This window comes from Sebastes umbrosus, chromosome 13 (assembly GCF_015220745.1).
Source record: "Sebastes umbrosus isolate fSebUmb1 chromosome 13, fSebUmb1.pri, whole genome shotgun sequence".
Classification (NCBI taxonomy): Eukaryota; Metazoa; Chordata; class Actinopteri; order Perciformes; family Sebastidae; genus Sebastes; species Sebastes umbrosus.
In genome coordinates, this window is record NC_051281.1 from 12557454 (window position 1) to 12579196 (window position 21743).

The window sequence follows — 21743 nt, forward strand, 5'->3', positions numbered from 1 at the left end:
ATTAAGTAAGTCTGGATATCTTTTGAAATGCTTTGTATATGCTGTTGCAATCTAAAACTGAACATGGTGGAAGAGATATATCATACATATGTTTGCTTTTGCTTTTAATGAGCAAGATTTTGTTTTGTGAAATGTCCATTTGGGTCTCCTGTTAGGCGACTAGAGGATGTTACCATGTCATAAAAGAAGTTCACAGCCCAGTAGAAGGGCTCGCTGATGCCAGAGATGTGCTGGAGCCTCTTGGAGCCGCTGTGGTGCTCGTTGACTTCATAGATGGCGAAGCTGGCTGTCGTGATCGAATAACCCGTCAGCACACACAAGGCCAGCAGGATCTGGAGCATTCCCTGGACACTGAGAGCAAAACACAGGATCATTCAGATGTCGGTGACAACGCTGGCGTCATTTATTATCACCAGTCATGTCTGTAATTAGTGAATCATCATTCAACCACATCAACTCTAGTGATGCTCGTTATATTCCTGCATGGTAAATTTGGTTGTTTTAAACTTTAAGGCTGCAGTGCTAAAGGTTTAGATCCAAGGACGCACACAAAGAAGTGCACAAAACGGATCAATACACTCCGGTGTGCTGAGTCACTTTGAATGAGGCAACCTGGTGTAATTCCTTTCCGAAAACAATGGCGTCCCACAAACTATTATATCGTCGCCTGCTGGGACCTGACTCATTTGAACTGTCGGAAGGTGCTCACAATAAATGGAATGCCATTAATAACAAACAAGCTTTGTTAAAAGAGATGCTTGCGCCCTCGCCTCTGACAAGATAATAACTCCAAAAGAAACACATGGCTTTGTGTAGAGAGCAACTTCACGCTGCTATTGCTGTATAGTCGGTAAGCCAGTGGTACTGCTGTGAGGCTGCAGCAGAGCCTATTGTCCAGACAAGACCCCAGACAACCAGCTGAGGCTTTGATCCCCTCAGTTGCTCTTCAACCCAGTTCTGCTCATTCAAACTTTCTTCTACCTGTTCATCTCCCATGCTCTCTTTCCTGCCCTACATGCTACTGTAGTACTTTTACCTCTCGCCTCTGGCTGGGGCACAACAACGCCGACCAAACAGAATAAGCTGCATGAGGCTGAGAAAGAGGACGAGGATGGAGCTGGCAGTGTGACCGAGTGGGAAGGAGAGAGAACGGCAGAGAAGAGGGACATGTGGTGGGCGTCTGAGGGCAGCACTAACTACAGAGGAAAGCCAGCAGCAGCAGCTACTGAGCAGGTTTGTTAGCAGTATGGCCAATATAACCTTAGTATCTTTCCCATGGGCAAAGCTACCACACTGCGAGAGTCAAGACATTTGGAGTAATAAGCCTGTTGTACCTTCAACACGGCTCAGGCCAAATCAATACATCAAGTGAGGAAGCAGAATATCACGGAGAGGTAATTGTGCACTCGCAGCCGCTGCAGTGCCAAAGCAGGCAAACAGCTACGTATACACATAAATAAATGCGGAGTATGTGGGGAAACTGAAGGGCAGTAAACACATGGAAATAGCCAGTAAAATGGTTAGTGCTAATCAGGCTCTAGAGAGAACGGACCTTCATGAGGCCACGGCTTCAGCTCCGTCCACCCCTGGAATGATTTATTTGATTTGACCCTCTGGAGCACACACACACACATATGTGTTTGCATACAAGCACGCACACAAGCACTAATTTAGCAGTCTGGGTCTCTAAAGCAGAATGTGGAGTATTTTAAATAAACTCATTTTGGGGAGTGGGGTAGAATCAATCCACCTCTGTGCCACCTTCAGGGTAAACACTCATTATATTGGGACTGTGATCAATAGTGCAAGCTCAGGGAAATCCATTTAGAAAATCAAATATGGGTAAATACCGCTGTCATGTACCTCCCTGCCCTGAGTCCAGCCTGACTTTGATGTTCTGAATTAAAAAGTAGGATGCTTCAATAATTTAACTTGGGCTCAGCCGAGAACATTCATCATGACTCGATGAATTTTGGGATATTTTCACCAATTAGAATGCTAATTATAATCTTATTATGCAAGTGCAGCCGTTGATCTTGTTGAAAACTGTCAGTTCAGCAGAAGGAAGAATCTAAAGTGCAGTCCTTACATTGAATCTTCATCATCCGGCCGGCCGAAATAGGGGTGACTGGAAACTGAAATGGCTGTAATAGAGAAAAAAAAAGAGTATTGAGTTAGAAATAGAAACAACATGTGGGTTATTTTTCAGCGCAGGAACCAAATGAGCAATGATATTCTCTTAGCCTGGGACATAGTCAATTGAAAAATATAGTGCAAGATGATTTCATTTGCCAGCGCACACAAAGGAAATTGAATTTTCTTTATCATTTTTTCCGGGTCTTCTAGATGCTCACAGACATGAGCTGCTCCCCTACACGTCTCTGCTTGCATTTTCTGAGATATGAGAGAGTGAGTTAACCCAAAGCACAGCAGCCCTTGAGCAGGTTGGAGGCCCGGTGCCTTGCTCAAAGGCACTTTGGTGGTATTGATGGGTTCTATTGACTAATCCAAATATGATCCGTAATCAATAACACTTTATCACTACTGCTCTAAAGTCGGATATTCCCAGATCTGGTTTGTGTCTTTTACAGTGGAAAACGACTACACTTAAAACAAGCAATCATTTTAATTATTGATTCTTCTGCAGATTTCTTGATCGATCTTGACTGAAAAAACCCCATTACAATTTCTCAGAGCCCAAAATGACATATCCAAATTGCTCATGTTGTCAGTCCAAAACCCAAAGATATTAAATACGCTATCATAGAGGCTACCAAATATTCACATGTGACTGCCATTTTTGCTCAAAAAATGTACTTAAAGGTGCTCTAAATGATATCCAGAACATTAATATAGCAGCAAACAATTATTTACTACGTAAAGATTTATGGAGTAATGTCTACCTGAGCAGAGAATGAAGTCACTCTCCCTCTGTGTGTGTTGCTATCTGAGATTCTTCTTGCTTTGCTGACATAGCTGGGCCAGCTGCGCATGTTTGTGCATGTGAGCGTGCCCCACTGGTTACAGCTGATGACGTTGTCCCAACCGACGGCGTCGTCGCCAAAGCGCAGCACCCACCCTGTGGTTTCCTCCGAGGTTAACACTCTTAGCTCTGTCAGCACTGTTGCTTTTGTTTGCACCGTTAACTGCTAGCCGCCGGCTCAGCCGTCCCCATGTTGAGAGCCGTGTGGAAGCAATAGAAATGCTCTAAATTACGCATTTAGCACCTTTAAACAATTAAATTATTATTAAAGTTGTCGCTGATTTTTTTTTGTTGATTGACTAATAGATTAATCTACCAAATAAAATGATTCATAACACTTTTTATAACATCTTAATTCTCACTGTCTCGAGCTGAGGCTGTTTTTTTCCCCTTTATTCTTTAAAAAACATTAAATAAGGTTTCTTTTCAGTTCACGTCCTCTAAAGTTGGATTATCAAACAGTTGAGTAACACTATATTTCCTCTGGGAGATGCAGACAGACGTTCAATACAAATCATTGTTGCAGGTGGGAGTGATCAGAATCTCTAGTGTGGACAGCGGACAGGAGTGTGATGGCACATCTGTGGCACTGGGCAGTTACGCGAGAGTCCTGCGAGAGTGGCATGCATGAAAAAACTGTTTGATGGCGACCTCTAAAAGGGTCCCAACCCAGAGTCGGTACTGCAGTACACAATGTGGGGGTTAGGGCTTCACATTTGACAGATAAACCATCACCTTGAAAAGCAATCTCCTTGGATCTCCACCCCTGACAACCCACGCCACCGCCGTGAGTTTGCAGGTAACATTCACTATACCCTCGAGCACTTTTATTATCCAGCGCGGACGAAATGTGTGTGTATGTGTGCATGTACTTCTGTGCATGCGCTGTATGTTTTTATGAGCACTTGCACATGTGTGTGTATGTGTGTGTGTACTCCTGCCCGCAGGCAGATGGTCAGGGTGATACAGAGCTGAAACAGTGGGCCAGCCTCTTTCCACAGAGAGCGCCACTCATCAGTATTCAACATGCATACTGATGTGAGTCTGAGGACACACAGCACCCCCTGGCTTTAATCCAGTGAAATTAACCGTGAGTAAACACACTGTACTGCTCTCTTTATATTTAGTATACAAAAATGCACTGGGTGTTCCATCAGAAGCACCTTGCTGGACAGATTCAGATCCAGTCATGTCTTATTTCAAACCTTTGCCTAAGCTAATCTTATACAATAACATGGGAGTGTTGTGTTTCTGTGTGAATTAAAGGCAATCACCGCAAAAATAATATGTATAGACCTTTTCTAAAATCACTTAAATATCACAAAATACATGAGTAAACAGAAGCAAATGTATATTACCATGTAAAAGAATAGATAGCAGTGATCTTTATCGTTATTACATTTGTATGTATAGAATCCTTGATCGATTAAACTGAAATGTCAGACTGTATCCTTTGGCCTGTCACTGAACTTTTACATTTCACTTGTAACATTTTTATTTCAGCAGCAACTGCAGCTTACCATATTTACGCGGATCCTTGTCTGCTGGAAGATTGGAGCGTAGGATGATGTTGCTGAGGCTGTTTAAGTATGCTGGCATGGTGTGTTGGCCCTCTGGGTTGAACCAGACCTAAACCCAAGCAAGCACAAACACGGACACGCATAGAAACCATCATCACCCACACTGCTACAGATCAGGATGTGTAAGAATACTACAATATACTTTCCAGTGTTTTCAAACCAAGGCTTTAAAGATACAATAAATGCAAATGTCATCATCTGAGGAAATCTACACACTAAAACAGAGGCAGAATTGTGAAGCATATTTATGATGACAGTGATGGTGTAATAATGCAGCTTCATCCAACTTTAGGATAGTTTTAATGTTTTAACTTTCAGCTCCTCAGTACAGCGTTTAAAGTGATAACAAGACAGGCGGCAGGGAAGAAGGAGACGACGTTACCTTAGACAGAGTACGGTTTTTGGGCACCGCTCTTAGGTCCATTTTTAAGTCATGAGGGAGCGGCATGCCAAAAGTGAAGCCACCATATCTGAAAAAAAACAAAAAAAACAATATCGATCAAAACAAAGTGCTCAGAATACTGCTGAGACACACTGTTTTTTTGTTTGTTTTTCTTTTAATCAAATATCCACTCTCAGATGAGAAGCATTTTGGGTGAAAATCATCAGACCAGCGTATTCGCATAAAGCAAAAGACATTTTTGCAATCAACAACCAATTAGATTTATTGCACATCTTTGTTAATGTTTTTATATACAATCAACTTTCCTTGCAATAGCAACATTGCCAGTTTTAATTATCTAAAGCTTCCCAGTTGGCAGACGTATATTATTTAAAAGACTGAAAGGAAAAAAAGTCCAAATGGACACTTGGTGTCACTACATTTTGTCATTTGGGTCAGTCATCTACACTGAATTTTAAAAAATTAGCCCCATTCGTTGTTTGCAAACTATGTTAACTCACCAAAACGATGTAATATTATGAAATGTAATTCTAAAATGGGTAAATAATAGGTGAGATATCTGCATGGATTGTCTTGGAACATCACCTCATATAGTTCATGCAATCAAGAGTGTTGATTAGCGCTTAGATTACAGTAATGAAGGATGGGGGTTGAATTCTCAATGTGTCTACATGAACCAAATGTTAAAACACTGGTTGCATTCACCTGTTCCTGATGAAGTCATTTGCTGTGGCCACCAGATACTTCTCCACATTGATGCCACTCAGGTTATACACAGTCTGAGATGAAGGGATTTTCTTATGGGGGGGCTGGAAGCTGTGGCTGTCACAGATCTGCAGTGTGGGGAAGAGACAAACGTGTTACACTCAACTTTTTTTCAAACAATCACGCAGAGGAAGACACAAAAACTCACTCACGCACACACACACACACACACAGTGCTCTTAGTGACCCAGTCTCACCTGTTCCTGACTGGTGCATTTACAGACACTAAATGCTTTGGAGCTGTTCCCGCTGGAACTCCACTTGTTTGTGCTTCCTCTGCAGACCCTTAAAAGGAAACATACCACAAAGTGAGATGGTGGCTCAGTGGAATGACAGGAGTCTGCAGTGCATGATAATGCCACAAGAAAGACTATCCCTAGACACACCCCAGTACACATCCTGAAACTGTGAGTTGATATGATGACGGACATCAATGCTAAAAAGAACTGTGTACATATGCCGGCACCCATTCATACAGCAGCTGTGAGCTTGCATGTTTTTCGTGAGTTCGGGACCTGAATATTTTTATCTGGTATCAGTTGAAAACTGTTTGAAAAGCTGTTTATTATGTGCTGTATTATCATATTGAGTGGAATTTGTTTGCGTGGGTTGCTGTCCAACTCCCTCACATTTTTTAGTTTTCTGCCAAATGCTTTCAGGGACACTTTGTGCAGATCAAAAAGAGATTGCAGCAAATAGATGTGTCTTTGCACACTCATATGCACACCTGTTGCTTTAGATATAACTTGATAAATTGGCCAACAACAATGACCACAGTCAACGGACCATACCTTATATTTTTCATACATAAATGCAGCACTCTGCACCCTTTCAGTTAGTGTCATGATGTGATTATAGATATCATGAGCAAAACATGCAGTCTCTTTTGCAGCATAGGATCTTTCCTTCTCTCTCTATCTCCATTTTTGTTTTTTTGGCTGAGCATTTTAAAATGCCTCCAAGGTCTGGTTCATGAGTGCCAACATTGATTTGAGTGCCTGTAAGGGGGAAATCTCCCCTATAAACACAGGGTGTTTATGGAATACAAATGATGCTCTCATCATCGCAGAGTCCTGCTGCAGGTTTTCAGCCACATGCGTTGAGCTGAGCGGCAGGGAAAATAGAGAGGAGGGACGCGAGAGAGACCAGAGAAGAGATAGAGAGAGAGAGAGAGAGAGCGGCAGGAATTAGAGGGAGGCAAAATGAAACAAGGTGAAGGAGGAGGCATGAAACGAATGACAATGAGTGAAATATGAAAATACCGTACATGTGGAAAAGGGTAGAATAAATAAGGAAACTGACACATTTATCATTTTCAGGAAAAAAAAAACACAGCTGGCATTTCAGGTGTGATTACGTACGGGTTATCGGACTTGTCGAGGCAGGCGTTATCGATCCCGGGGAATGACATCATGCTGTCCGTCAGCGGGGCGGAGTTGGGATTTTGGTTACTATGGAATCAGAAAACAAACCTCAAATTAAAGGTTACACAGACATTTTAGTGACGCTACACCACAACAATAATAAAATGGAAGTTACTCAAACAAAAGGTTGTTTCATACAGTTCTAACATGGCAAAGGGGTTTGGTTTCAGTCATTATTGATTTATTCAAATCAATCTTGGTGGCTGGGGTTTCAAGGTTGGCAGTTACCAAGGTTTTCCTTGTAGGAGAAGCTGATATAAGAGCAATTTACTAACTTACAATATTGTCAATTAAGTGACCATGGGGGCACAGTCAGTGATTCTAATATCCTTACTCTGGGGAGATGAACAGATAAAAGGAGAGTGAGGACATCTGATTTGCCATTTTACATTTTTTATTATTTGATCCCTCCCCTGCCTTTTAACGCTCATGAATAAACATTCAGCTCATTGCATTTGTATTGTTCCTACATGCAAGTCTTAAAAAACGCAGTGGTCTGAGAAAGTTCCCAAAATGTGAGACTACTACCAATAACCTTCCTAAGCACCCCCGAACCTATCAAAATCTCATTAAAAATAAATAAATAAATATAATTTTTCAATCTCTTTTGTATATCGAGCTGAAGAAGACTGGGGAGCGCGTCCTTTGATACGGATTGGCACCTCAGCATTTTCTCCCCCTCGCTACACATCCCCTTGATCAAACAATCGCACTTCTCAAGAAAGAAGACGTCTCGCAACCTCCCGACACTCTTAATCTCCCACCCTTTGATCTCGCATCTCATCCGTCTTCATCACAATCATCTCTTTCCCCCCGCGTTCTCTCTCTCTCGCTCCGTCTCCTTAAGGTCCGTCTGCCCTTCAACAAACTGCAGCTTCAAATTCATTTTATAACAAGCGAGACAGCTCGTCCCCCGCAAATGATGAAGGAACCCGATGGACCAATCAAGCGACGAGATGCATCAACACTTCAGTTGCAAGAGGGTTGCAGTTAGCGGCTCTGTGGTTCAAAATGTGATCCTTTGCTTTAGAGCATCCTTCAGGCCAAGCAGCCTCATTTTTTGTAAATGCCAGAACATGGAGGCACAATACAGCATCCTCCAAGCTTTACCACAAACCAAATCAGTCACAGTATAACGGACATATTACTTGAGATACACACAGCTGTATCAAGATGATTTGTTTGTCGCCATATTTCACCACGTTTATAAATTAAAGCTGAAGTTGGTAACTTTGAGCAAATATGACAAATATGAAAACAGCTAATCAGAGCCACTGAGTCTCTAAAGCAGCTGTCAATCACTGCTCACCAAACTCGCAAACTCAGATCAATCTGTCAAACTAGGCAGCGCTGATCAAATATGAATATCAAGATTAAGTTACTCTAATGCCTATTTCTCACTTCAAATGTTTTCAAAAAACACATTTTAGTGTACTTTTTGGCTCTAAAATGAACTTGGTTTTGGCTCAAGTGTTTTCAACATGACAGCCGGGTCACAAACTTTCTAATTTTACAGCTAAACAGTACACTACAAGAAGTTTCTGAAAACATTTGAGGCAAAGTTTGATCGGAGGATTGCAAGTTTCGCAAGCAGTGAGTTTTTGTTCAGGCGCGGTAGAAACTTGGTGGAAGAAGAACATTTTACAGTATTTTTCACAGATTATCTGTCTCATGCACTACTGTCAAGATATAGTGACAGCAGAGACAGTTCAGAAAGGAGACGGTGCACTGAGAGTCAGTTTCCTGTATCTGTATCACGTGGGTTTCGCCACTGCACCGTCCCCTTAGGAGACTATCAACTCGAATGGGAGAAGTGAACATGAACTCAGATTATGACTAATTCTGTTGTCCCATAGTCACCAAAGTAAATATTGGACCCATTTTTTCACAAGCCACATATCTTCTGAACATTCTGATACTAAAATGACATTTTTCAGACAGACAAATCAGGAGAAAATTAACTTTGTTCTAGACCTCTGTCTCAGCAACACACTCTCGCGAGATCTGGCAACTGATGTTCGCTAATGCCCTAGCTGACTAAGTTTCATAATGCTAAATATGGCTGTTGCGGTGTAAATATCTAATGTTGATGTTAATGATGTAAGAAAATACAAAAACATTATGCAAATATACAAATACGCCATGACCGCGTCCACTTAGGAGACAGGAAGTGTATACCATTTCAAACCATTGGCAGAGCTTGTAATGCATCATCTTTGTTATAGAGTATCTTTGGTGACAGTTTTATAAAAAAATAACTTTTTATCATATTTGCTCAAGGTTACCGACTGCAGCTTTAAAAAGAGTAGTAGTTTTTGGAATGGTTTCCTGAAATTGTTCAGACAAATTATGTCAAAATTAGCTTGGACAAGACCCACTTTTTCAGGTGCCTTTGGTGCGATTATTTATTGCCACCTGAGTCTCCGTGGCATTGCTGTGACTTTGCCGAATTAATTGAAATAAAAGAGCAAAGCTTCAGAGTTCGATTGAACTGCTCCAAACATGATTAGTGTAAAATCACCCTCATTAGCTTTGTTTACTTCTGGGGCCTCCGCTCCCAGAGCTCCCTTCTATTTCTCTTTGCCGTGGGGACTGACCTGAAGAAAGAGAAGCTCGGTCCCAAGTTGTAAAGCGCAGGGCTGAGCTCCATCTCAGGATAGTGCCGCAGGTCGCTCCTGATGGTGCCCAGGCCCATAGCAAACACCATGAACAGAATGGGGAGCAGGATTTGGGAGATCAGGCCCTTCCAGTCTCTGCGGCTGTGGTGGAACCTCTTGATGAGTATGGCTGACATCTGCTGCCAGGCCAGGGCCATGCCGCGCACCATGGAGGAACCGGTAAGCTCTGGGAGAAGAAATGGAGACAGGATTTAATCATTTTTGTACTGACGCACTTACCTTCTTACTGTCTTGATGATTCCTGCTTCTTCTCTCTAGGGTGAACTGAGCTAAAGGTTAACAGGTGGATTGTATCACAAAAGATGGCAGCGCAATCCATCACTACTGTGGGTTGGTTGAGTAAGTATTCTTCAAATATTTTAGCTTAAGTATGAAAATCTAAAATAAAAAAAAAAAATGTCAACTTTCTGGTGGCGACAGTGAACACTACTGTTGATGTCACTGCACAAATACCTAACTTTTAATGGAATGAACTGCAAACTGCCTTCCAACTAGAGCTTTACATTCCCCTTGGAGATTTTAAAGCCTTAATATCTGATGTTTTTTTTTTTTAAGAGCTGTCAAAGTCAATGCAAATTAGTTTTAACGCCAAAATTTCTTTAACACATTAATGTAACTTGCAATTTTTAAAGTTAGAGTGAAGATACTGGTATCATATGAAACTAGAAAACGCTCCAAAGTTAGGCTACATCTTGGCAAGGAAAAATGGTCATGGCCTTTTTCAAAAGGGTCCCTTGACCTCTGACCTCAAGATATGTGAATGAAAATGGGTTATATGGGTACCCACGAGTCTCAAAATGTGCAATGTTTTTTTTATGATTCTTGTCACTGTTTTTAATTCCTTGTTCATTGTGTAGTTGTGTTGCTTCTGTTTTGCTGATTGTGTTCTTGTGAACGTTGCTTGTTCTCTTGGAAAATAGATCTTATTCTCAAAGAGACTGCCTGATTAAATAAAGATTAAATATAAAAAAAAAAAAAATTAATAGTTATTGTATAAATACTATATTTTTCCATCATGCATCCTTTTACTCACTGATGTTGTCACCAAAGCCGGAGATGCTTCCGCTGGACACTGAAGGGAAACTGTCCATGGAATCAGTGTCAGAAACCATCTCTGAGGTAGACAGGGGGCCGACCTCATCCTCAATTTCTGTGTCTCCGTGAGTCAACTGGAGGAACACCTACACAGATAAAAACAAAAACATTAGCATCTGTGTATGTCAAAGAGCCTATCGGTATAATTCTACAGCTTGTGATTATGCTTACATCTCAATACGATCAAGTTTATGAGCACTAGCACATAAATACACAGGGATTATTCAAATGTACCTCAGCAGTTGAGTCTTTTTCTCCGCTGTGTCTGCAGTGTAAACCTGTTTTTGTGTGTGGGTGTGTATGAGTTTACCTCCTCTAGGGTGGTGTCAGAGATGCCATAGCCCCCCAGCTGCAGGGCGTCCAGGTTGGAGTCCAGCGCGGTCAGGAGGGAGCGGTATGAGGAGGCGTTGGACGAGGTGAAGGGGGGCAGGGAGTAGATGAGGTCGCCCCCGTGGGCCTCCTTCAGTCGCGCTGCTGGTACATGAGCCTGGATGAAGTCCTTCAGTTCAGCATTGTCAATCCGCTCCGATTCGAGGTTCTGCATCTGCAGTTAGAAAAGTAGGAATAGTTTATGACATGCTTTATTTTCAAGATAACAGATTTACTTTGCACAACTACAAATCAGCTGCCAGTGGCTTAAAAAATATATATTTTAGAAGGCGTTTGATACAGATTGAAGCAGATGTAAGAAAATACAGAATACTGAAGGAAACTTGACCAAAATATGTAACTGGCATATAGGACACGATATGGGACAACGATGCTTGTTGATTCAGTAAGATGTCAAAAAAAGAGCTTTCAATTGCTACAATAGGAAAGCAGTAGAAGATATAGCATGCAGAAAAAGTATGAGCCGGTTTGCAGCAGTCAGCAGAGCATTATTTGTGTTGGATTTAGCCTATTTAGCAGTTTTCCCCAATATATCTGATACAAATCACACTATTGCAATATGTATTGTGTGCAACTCTGGTTTCCAATGTGGCAGAAATTAAATCAAGAATTTATTTACAGATGAGCAGCTCTTCCATAATAATGCATTGGGAAATGTTGCTATTTATGCTGGCTGTGCATCGTCCGATATCAGTCATTATTAAGATAAAGTCTGAGTAAAATACAGAAGAGATATTTTACTTTCTCACATCTAAGATAAAGGTCGTGGCCGGCAAGCACTCAACATTCGCTTGTGCTAAAATGTTAACATGGAGCATCGGGGAAATGTGGATTATTTGACCAGACAGAATGTTTAAAGAGCATGGTGACTGTGAGGGTGAATACCTTCTTGGTGAGAGTGAGCTTGTAGCCCTGGCCCAGCTTGTCTTTCAGGTAGAAGGGGGATCCGCAGCATTTTAACCCTCCTCTCTCCAGGAAGGCGATGCGGTCGCTCAGTACTTCAGCCTCATCCAGGTGGTGGGTGGACATGATGACGGTGCGATCTGACAGGACACACACATAGAACAATCTGCATTATTATACCATTCCCTAACCCAGTGGTTCACAATCTATTTTCCTTGAAGCCCCCCCTACTTGTATCTAAGTAAAGCTGAGCCCCATCCGACGTTATCCCTAAAAAAACCTTGAAAAAAAGTTACAAATCATCGAACAAAATCCTCAATTTGAATAAAGTGATTCAGTGTATTAAGCGAGTTAATCTTTTTTTTTGTTAAACTTTCTTTAATGAATATAACTCGTCAGTTTCGTCAACATAAATAGATGACGTCTTGACGGATTCGCCAAGCGAATGCAGATACATAATATGATCTTTTGTTTTGTAATTACTTAATTAATTTACTACGATAGCGTTAGAGCCAAAATAGATTTTTTCTTTATTCTGGTTATATATTTTTAAATAGTTTTATATACAGCCTTTTGTATAAATTACTCCAGGTTCCCAACAGGTTGCTATAGCTATAACTCAAATTGAAAGTTTAAGGGAATTGTGTGAATACTAAGAAATATATTACATGTAAATCCAGTGATTTGATGATGAAATGCACACAGTGAGATTATGTTTACCAACCAAGCTAATCCATCAAATTTTGCAGGAGCTTCAAGGTTTTGAGAAGGTTGAAAGAAAAACACAGAAGCAATATTTAGATGTCTTTTGGCAAAATCATTTTTCTTATTTTCCTATCCGAGTGAGTACGCCTTTTAAATGTAACTGCAGACAGACACACGTTCGCAACAACACACATCCACAAACAACCAAAAACCAGACATCACAAAGACAAAGTCACACACAGGCTGTGTCGTGCACATACTAATCATCAGAGAAACAGGCGCGCAAACAGCAAGCGATGCAGAAAGTTTATTTTGAAATAGATTCCCCTGGCACCAAAATCTCACTAACATCTGAGACAGGGCCAATTACACAGGATATTTCTCCACAGCTGCAATTATATGACATTTAGTAGTCTCCCTGCCATCACTGCTGCTGCTACCCTAAGACAGCCTAAAGAAAAAAAAATACTGGATTACTTTTAGATTTAATTATATGCTAAATTTAAAGTCAGAAGCCTGTGCAGCGGAAAGCCCTCCAGGGTCGGCTCCAGGTTCCGGCTCTTCTTCTCCTTTCCCTCTTAGGAAATAGGGAGTGAGAGGCGTCTTAAGTGGAAAACACTGGAGAGAGAGTTTGGATTGCCTATGCCATGTGACTGTGTGAACTACCAGAATGAGAATTGGAGTATTTTTGTACATGGATTAGACTAAGAATAAAAAATGTTTGTCTTCTTCATCGTCGTCCAAGTCTGATAGGATGAACATTTATTGTGTAGTTGTTAAATACCACAGTTGGTTCTTCATGCAAACCACGCAAACACTGACTATCTTTTAATGTTACATACTGACAGGCTGTTAAATAAGTAAGTAAATAAACTGTATTTCTATACCACCTTTAAAAAACGAGAGCGAGAAAGAATTACAAGGGTGCACATAAAATACAACAAGAAGTTCGGGGACAGTCAAAAATAAAACAAAATAGAAGTTAAACATTGCCAGAAGTAAAAGTTAACGTTAGACTATAAACAAACTACACCACGGTCGCATGAACGCGAGTATACACAATGAGGCTGTAAAAGCGGACGAGTCGGTATGATAACGTTTAGTAGTCTCATTTAGCCACTTGTTAGCAACCGCCTTTTTTAAGACTCATAAAAGCTGCAAAATTCTCGAGTGGGATATTTACCAACGTATTTTATATTGTAGAACAAAACTTTAAAATCTCTTAACCTTGTGTTAACCACAGACCTTATTTCAGGCATCTAACAAAAAACCCATAAAGAAAAAAACATTGACTTCCAGACGTGGGAACCAGAAATGCTAAAATGCTAACTCATTTCCGGGTTTTAGGACTCATTCCTGCACCACTCTATACAGGCGGGTTTTTAAAAACTTTTTAAAGTGTGACACAAATGTGACTCTGATTTGACCTGATGCTGAGAGGGAGTTTGTTCCACAAAAGCACGAACCCCCATCATAAATATATAGCAGAGACGAACCATGGGGGCTTAAAAAGTAATCAGGAAATTGAATTGTAAAACAAATAGGGAATCAATGTAATTGAGCCAGGGCTGGTGAGATATGCTCTCTGAGTCTTGTGTTTGTTAGGAGCCCTTGCTGCTGCATTATGCAACAACTGTCGATGGGTAATTGCTGCATGATTGGGGCAAATACATAATGAATTGAAGTAGTCAAGGCGAGAGGAAAATAAGGCGTGAATAAGTTGCTCGACAAAGTTTTTGGGAAGCGGTGGTTTGACTGGTAACATTTCTGATTTAAATGAATATTTCTGAACTTCTAGATTTCTGGCTGAACATTTTAAGCTAGTGGTTAGTTGCCATCTAGTCTGTGATGGCAACAAGGCAGCAGTGCAGGGGATTGTTATGATTCTCAGGACTAAACTGAAGTGATGAATAATATGGCCACGGGGTAGCAGATACAGACACACAAACAGATAAAAACTGAACAAAATCGGGCCAAGTATCGAGCCTTGCGGGACACCACAAGACATAAAAGCAGAGAATAATTTGCCTGTTTTGTTTTGTTCTTTTTTCTTCTTTTTCTACTATTTTTTCCTGTTCCTCTCATTATTATCATCATTATTATAAGTGGTAACAGTAATAGTAGCAGTAGTAGTAGCTGTAGCTAGAAAGTGAAGTGAGGACATTTTGGACAGTCCTCACTTTGGGACGGACCTTCAAAGGCCCGTTTGGTTTTAAAATTCAGGTTAGAATTAGGTTCAGGTCAGGCTCAGAGTAAGGTTTGGGGTCAGGCATTGAGTTGTGATGGTTAAAGGACAACTTTGGTATTTTTCAACCTGGACACTATTTTCCCATGTTTTGTGTCTAACTGACTAATGGGAACAACACTTTTTTAAATTGGTCCAGTATTGAGGAGAACGCTGCAGCCGCCAGCCGCTAAACGAGCTGTAATGTAATCATTTGGGGCAACCTGGCACTGTAAGTTTACGTCCACTAAAAGTGCTTGTTTTCGCCACTGACAGGCTGATTGTTATTATAAGTGTCTGACAACATTATGGGATGGACCCTACAGAGAAATAAAACCTTTTTCTTAGCTTTTGCTCTCCGTTTGTTATTTTGTCATGTGACTTGTTGCCGGAAGAGACAACGGTGGAAAAATGAGTGAGAGTGGAGAGAGGAGTGCCACGGTACACCGGGGTTGTCAGAGTTTGTTGTGTTGTAGTACAGAAAGAGTAGTTTAATTTTATCTAAAAGATTTTCATTGTCATGGCTGAATATTTAGATGATTTCCACATGTTAATGCAACGCGAGATTCCAGAGCGAGGCTTCTCCGAGCGAGACACACGATAACAAACAGGCCGGATCAAGCAAAAGGCAAAGAAAACGTTTTATTTCTCTGTAGGGTCCTTTCCATAATGTTGTCAGACGCTTACATGTATAATAACAATCTGAGCATGTCAGTGGCAAAGACAACGCTTTTAGTGGACGTAAAATGACGGTGCCAGGTTGCCCCAAATGATGACATAGCAGCTTGTTTAGCAGCTGGCGGCTGCAGCATACTCCCTCAATACTAAACCAATTTCAAAAAATGTTGTCCCCATTAGTCACTAAGATGCAAAAACATGGGACAATAGGGTACAGGTTCAAAAATACCGAAGTTATCCTTTAAGGTTAGGGTAAGGGGCTAGGAATTGCATATGTCAATGTGTGTCCTCACAAAGATTTTAGTACAAGGTTGAGTGTGTGTGTGTGTGTGTGTGTGTGTCTGAGAGACTCACGTTTCTTGTACTGGATAACAATGTCCCAGATGTTGCGCCTGGAGCAGGGATCGACTCCTGTGGTGGGTTCATCCAGCACCACCAAGCGAGAGCCCCCTATGAAGGCGATGGAGATTGACAGCTTGCGCTTCATGCCGCCTGACAGTGTGCCCACCCGCTTGTGTCTGTGAGCGTACATGTCTGTCTCCTCCAGGATCCTGGTAGGGAAGTAATGAAAAGCATTTAACATGGAGCTCATGTTAACACACTTTTTTCTGCACATTTACAACCCAGTTTCTGAGTTCTACTTCCATCAGTGCCATCAGTTACCCAGCGGGGGTTTCAGAACCACAGGAACCAGTGGAGAGGTACAGTTTCTTGCCTTTAAGTTCAGGCTTATTAGAGCTCCACTTGTCATGCAGAAACCCTCCAGAAATAGTCTCATGATGCAACTGGGGGTTCAACCCATAGCTTTATGATGCCACAGAATAAAATATGATTTTCTTCCAATGCTTGCTCCCATAAGCAAAGGAACAAAAAGAGATAGAATTAAATATTAAAAAAGTCTTATGGAAAATGTGGACTTGAAATGGGGTAAAAATATCGTTCTAAATTTGCATGCTGAGAGAACAATAGCTTCTCAACCTGCATTCAATGGCTGTAGAAAATACACTTCACAGCGGGGGGCTAATTTCAAAGAAAACAAGTGTAACAGCTGTTTTGTCCTCATAATTATATATTATTATATTCTTACATCAAGGCCTAGATATACCTGTAAATTACAGCAATTATAGGCATAAAATCTGTTTGACTATAACATATCTGGTATCACTGGTGTTAAACAGTGGCTGCTATTCACTGTTAAACTCTCACAACCCCTCCCTATATTTCCTTTTTATTGGAAGAACATGTCGTTGTCTGAACTATAGATACCTTTTTCATGATGTCTTTTAACAAAACAGGATATAAAATGTATCCAATGGCACTGTTGACATCATGTTTAAGACACGGTGCATTAAGATACTGAGCATGCGCCCTGCAGTGGATGATTGGTCACTCACGTGCGGACTTGTTCATGCAGTTCCTTGGGTGACCACTGTGGGGCCTTGATCTGGCCGTACAGCAGCAGGTGCTCCTTGGTGGTCATGTGTTCAAAGAGGACGTCATATTGCATGCACACCCCGAGCTCTCTGCGGACGTCATCGATGTTGGTCTGCATGTCTCTGCCGTACACCTCGATGGTGCCAGAGGATGGGGCGAAAAGGCCAGTCAGGAGAGACCTAAGCACAAAGCGTGATCATTTATTATGTGGGTTAATTCTGGTTTATGGCTATTAAATGTTTCATAATTGGGAGAAAAAGTATATAATTCAAATATATAGTCAGGTTTCAATTGCGTCTGCTCATATGTGCTACCTGGGATGTTAAATGTTGAAAATGCCCTTTCATTAGCTATTTTCTCCACAACACTTTCCTGTTAAATTAAGATTTGTTGGTCCCAGAAATGCTGTAAGACATGAAATCCGTTCTTGGTTTAGGTTGTTTTCAACATTGTTAAATCTTATTCTGCTGATGCACTCATTGTGCGTTTCTCTGGATAAGAGCATCAGCAAAACTCGTCACATTTAAAATGTAAATGTAAGTGCTCCGGTTGATGAAGACCTGTCAGGCTAATCTCTACCACGGTGCATTTGCTGTGCCAGATTTGGACAAAACAATCCGCCTGTCAGCAGCAGACCCTTTTAAAGGGGTCCGCTGATTAAAGAGATGCACAAATCAAATTTAAAAGACACCTCGTACAGTATATGAATGGTTATAATGCATTCGTATTCATCTTACGACATGCTGATACAGTGAAAGCGGAGAGGAATTGTGCCACACATACATGGTGGTGGTCTTGCCGGCTCCGTTGTGACCAAGCAGTGAGGTGACGTGGCCCTCGTAGAAGGAGACATTAAGGTTTTCAATGGCTACTCGGTCGCCATAGCTCTTGCTGAGACCATGGAGGGCGACGCCCACTGGGAGCTCTGAGAAATCCTCCCCGGCCTGAGAGGTAAGAGTGCTTTTGCCTGAGAGAAACATGGAAACAGAGGCAAACTGTAAATCAAACTCACAGGGGACAGGAATTAAATGAAGAGTGAGGGTGAAATATAAATGTAGTGAGGTGTCGGGGTTAGAGAAAAAAATGACATGAAAGGAAAGACATCATGTTCGTGCTTCAAAACACAACACCGGAGGAGACAGCACTGCTTATTGCTATCTGCCGCGAGATAGTACGATGTCATTTTTCCCCCTGTACCTTTTCCTTTGTCGTCGGAGAAGACGGGCTGGTTTGTCTGCATGATGTTGGTGAAGAGGAGTCCTCTGCCCACATTACTGTTTGACTTAATGCAGCAGCACAGGTCGGCCCAGAAGGAGGCTTTGAAGGGGAAGTACCACGGTGCAGGGATGCCGTACTTTCCTGAAGGGTATAAAAAACAGACATGAATACATGAAACACTATTTGGAGATTAGTTTACCGAGCAATTCGTAAATTGCTTGCACTGTTAGCACCATGATCTGTAATAGTATACAGCAAATTCACCATGAATGTGAAACAAAAAAATATTCAAATGACAACTAACAGATAACAGCTGACATGACAGAAGACTCGAAGAATACACTGTTAGACAAGCAGAAGTATAAAAAGCTAAGCCTAAAAGACTGTGTCTGATGTTCTAAATGAATACAGACCAACTAAAAGTTCAGATTTAACCCTTCTAGCTAGATGAACGAGAGCTACTGTGCTCTTCACACATTCATTTGTACAGGAAATTAGCATAAAAACGTCTCGGATCTACCTTCCATTAGAATTAACTGGATGGAGACAAGTGAATACCAGTGGTTTGAAGAAATGTTGATAGATTTTTCAGTATCAGGACTCCTTGACTTAAAATCAATCTGCATGAGTTTTTAAAGCCTTTTACAGTTTACCTGGGAAGACCATGCGAATGTAAGCCCCGATGATGAAGTAGAGGATGGAGTCGATGAGCATCAGCCAGCACAGCCAACCGAACGAAGCCATGTCTCCAGCGATGGGCGAGGTGTATGAGTTGCTCCAAAGAATGCCTGAAGAAGCCAACAGAAGATTTAATTTGCTCCAAACTGACTGAAGTAGTTGATATGTCAAAGAGATCTTGTTTGAGTTTGAACAAGTCAGTCTACATGCGCCTACCTTCTCCTTGGGCCTCATACCGAGAGATATATTGACTGGCGTAACTGAAACAGGTCGGGGAAAACAAACTCTGCAGGAAAATGAGAGACAAATTAGAATAAAGATACAGAAACAGAAGAACATCAACAAATATATCTTCTGTTTTTAGACGATGCCTTTCTATAATTCCTCTTGACAGCTTTATGTAGTGTGAAGTGATATACTTCAAAAGCCTTTCTCAACGTGATATGAAGAGATTTGTTCAAGGCAAACAAGGCTTTAGATGTATGCAGCGATGTTATGTCTGCCTCCAATTAGTGATCATAACCGACAGCAAAATAAAAAAAGAAATAAAGCATGTTTTACGCAAATGTGCACAATTTATGTCGGCATAAGAAGGCAGGAAAACTCCGCAACCATTTGTTAACTGTCAGTTTGCCCTCCACTACATTGCTACTTGTATGTCAAAATGAAAAATAAGAATAAAATCTCACATTGGAAAACAACTGGAGGCAAAAGCCACTGTTTACTCAGACTATTTCATAAAGTAACTGCCTTTTTGAGGCTGCACTAATATATTTTGAATCATTATGTTGGTAAAATTGTTTTTCTACAATGGATAGAGCAAATAACATTCTTTATATTGTTCCTTATCTCTCCATTCAATTCTCAGTATCTTCCAGAGCAAATAACATTTGGTGTTTTAAGTCATATCACTAGTTTAATATACATGAGTTATGGCAGAGGAGCTTCCTCACCAGGGCGCTCTTTTGGAAAAAGGTGAGCTTTGTCTCCACAGCCAACACCACAATGAAGGGGAAGAAGCAGAGGATGTAGAGGAGGCTGCCACTGAGGCCGGCGATGTACGTCTTGTCGAAGAAGGAGCTGACGAGGTAGCTGAAGGACAGGATGCTCAAACCATAGTCGCAGAGGTACAAGAAGAGGAGGAAGCCGTCACTGTTGGGCAGAATGCTGCCGAACTTCAGCACCAGCGTGAGGAGGAAGATGGTCAACACCAAGTAGGTGGCGCACTCCAGGAACCAAGCGAAGAAGTGGCTGAGTGGGTTGACTCCCATCATTTTCATGTACTGTGGAAAAAGCAAGAATAATAGCAATGGATGGGAGTACACAGAAATGTCAGCAACAGCCAAGTTGGCAGGAAAAGATGTTGTCATTGGGTGTTTCTGCAAACCAGGGATACATTGAAAGTTGACGTTTTCGCATTCGGTCAGAGCAAGTGACGTAGTGTCAAAAGTGACAAGAGACACACAGGGTGAGCTGGAGGGCAGGTGGATGGGTCCAATAAACACAAGGCTATCATCCAGGAGACTGATGTTCGTCTCAAATGCGTCAGGTTACAATCAGCTGTTTGCTTGTGTCTCGTGTTCACACTGTCGGCGTCATTTTCACTGTACAAATGTAGTAGTTTTAAGCCAAGCCACGTATTTCTTTCCCAAACCCAAATATAATGGTTTTGTGGCATTGTGGCGTTGTTACGGTTGTTACATTTGTTATAGTTGTTACGTTACGTTGTTATGTTGTTACATATTATTTGAACACAAACCATCTTTTTTCTAACCTTAACCAAATAGCTTTGTTGGCTAAGTCAACCAATCGTTTCACAAAGTTAACCACATGGCATTGCGTTTCTGCCAGCGTGATACAACGCTGATATGATACGTATTTTTTGGTTCAGAAACGTCGACATTTAACGTATCTGTGGTGTGCAGAAACGTCCAACGCCAACATTTTTTCTGGCGACTGGGTTGTCAGCAAAACAATGCACCTTCTGTGATTGCTTGCCTTATGAATGTTTACAGCAGAGAATAAACACTGGAGGTACTAGGAGAGGAAGAATTAACATTTGTTGCTGTGTTCAAAACTCAGACAGGAAGGATCGGCTTATCACGATGTCAACTGGCATAATTTGTGTGCTTTTAAAAAAGAAAAACAGAAGAAATGGACAGTATCATTACAGGGCATCTTAGACACCAAGAAGTGAGTGTTCAATGCAAAAATACAGTGGCAGATTAGATCATTTTTCAAGCAACAAAAACCAAAACATACCTCATGCAGCCTCAGCTCTCTCTCATACACCAGCTTCTTCACAAAATCAGCCACAAACAGCACCCAGGCTAACATCAGCATAACTGGGAAGACAAAAGAGATGGCCTCCAGGTACCTGGGGAATACAGAGGTGCCAACTGTCAGTCAAATTTCTAGAAAACCTAACGTCCAATCACTGTCAACAACAGCAGATGAAAAGGCCTATCATTCAGTCAACGGCTTGACAGAGAGACAGAGATGCAGAGCGGAGGAGCAATATCGAAGGAGGGTTTTTGACAGCCGTGTTCTGATCCTCTTATTATTTACGCAAAATAAATGCCTCT

The 21743-nt window shown here is 41.4% G+C and overlaps 1 protein-coding gene across 9 annotated transcripts in view; it reads right to left on the reverse strand.

Annotated features, from left to right (window-relative positions):
• The window catches only part of abca12 (ATP-binding cassette, sub-family A (ABC1), member 12), an 86394-nt gene that overhangs the window by 13937 nt on the left and 50714 nt on the right, over positions 1-21743 (reverse strand). For all 9 annotated transcript variants that reach the window (XM_037790076.1, XM_037790074.1, XM_037790070.1 and 6 more), the window contains 19 exons: positions 21421-21535; positions 20112-20441; positions 19375-19444; positions 19134-19268; positions 18460-18621; positions 18046-18229; positions 17223-17441; positions 16183-16379; positions 12204-12361; positions 11239-11472; positions 10867-11014; positions 9753-9999; positions 7093-7182; positions 5929-6016; positions 5672-5799; positions 4946-5033; positions 4504-4612; positions 2090-2144; positions 174-351 (listed from right to left, as the gene is read on the reverse strand). In XM_037790076.1, coding sequence (XP_037646004.1) covers positions 174-351; positions 2090-2144; positions 4504-4612; positions 4946-5033; positions 5672-5799; positions 5929-6016; positions 7093-7182; positions 9753-9999; positions 10867-11014; positions 11239-11472; positions 12204-12361; positions 16183-16379; positions 17223-17441; positions 18046-18229; positions 18460-18621; positions 19134-19268; positions 19375-19444; positions 20112-20441; positions 21421-21535 — 2935 coding nt within the window. The remainder of the gene's footprint in view (positions 1-173; positions 352-2089; positions 2145-4503; positions 4613-4945; positions 5034-5671; positions 5800-5928; positions 6017-7092; positions 7183-9752; positions 10000-10866; positions 11015-11238; positions 11473-12203; positions 12362-16182; positions 16380-17222; positions 17442-18045; positions 18230-18459; positions 18622-19133; positions 19269-19374; positions 19445-20111; positions 20442-21420; positions 21536-21743) is intronic.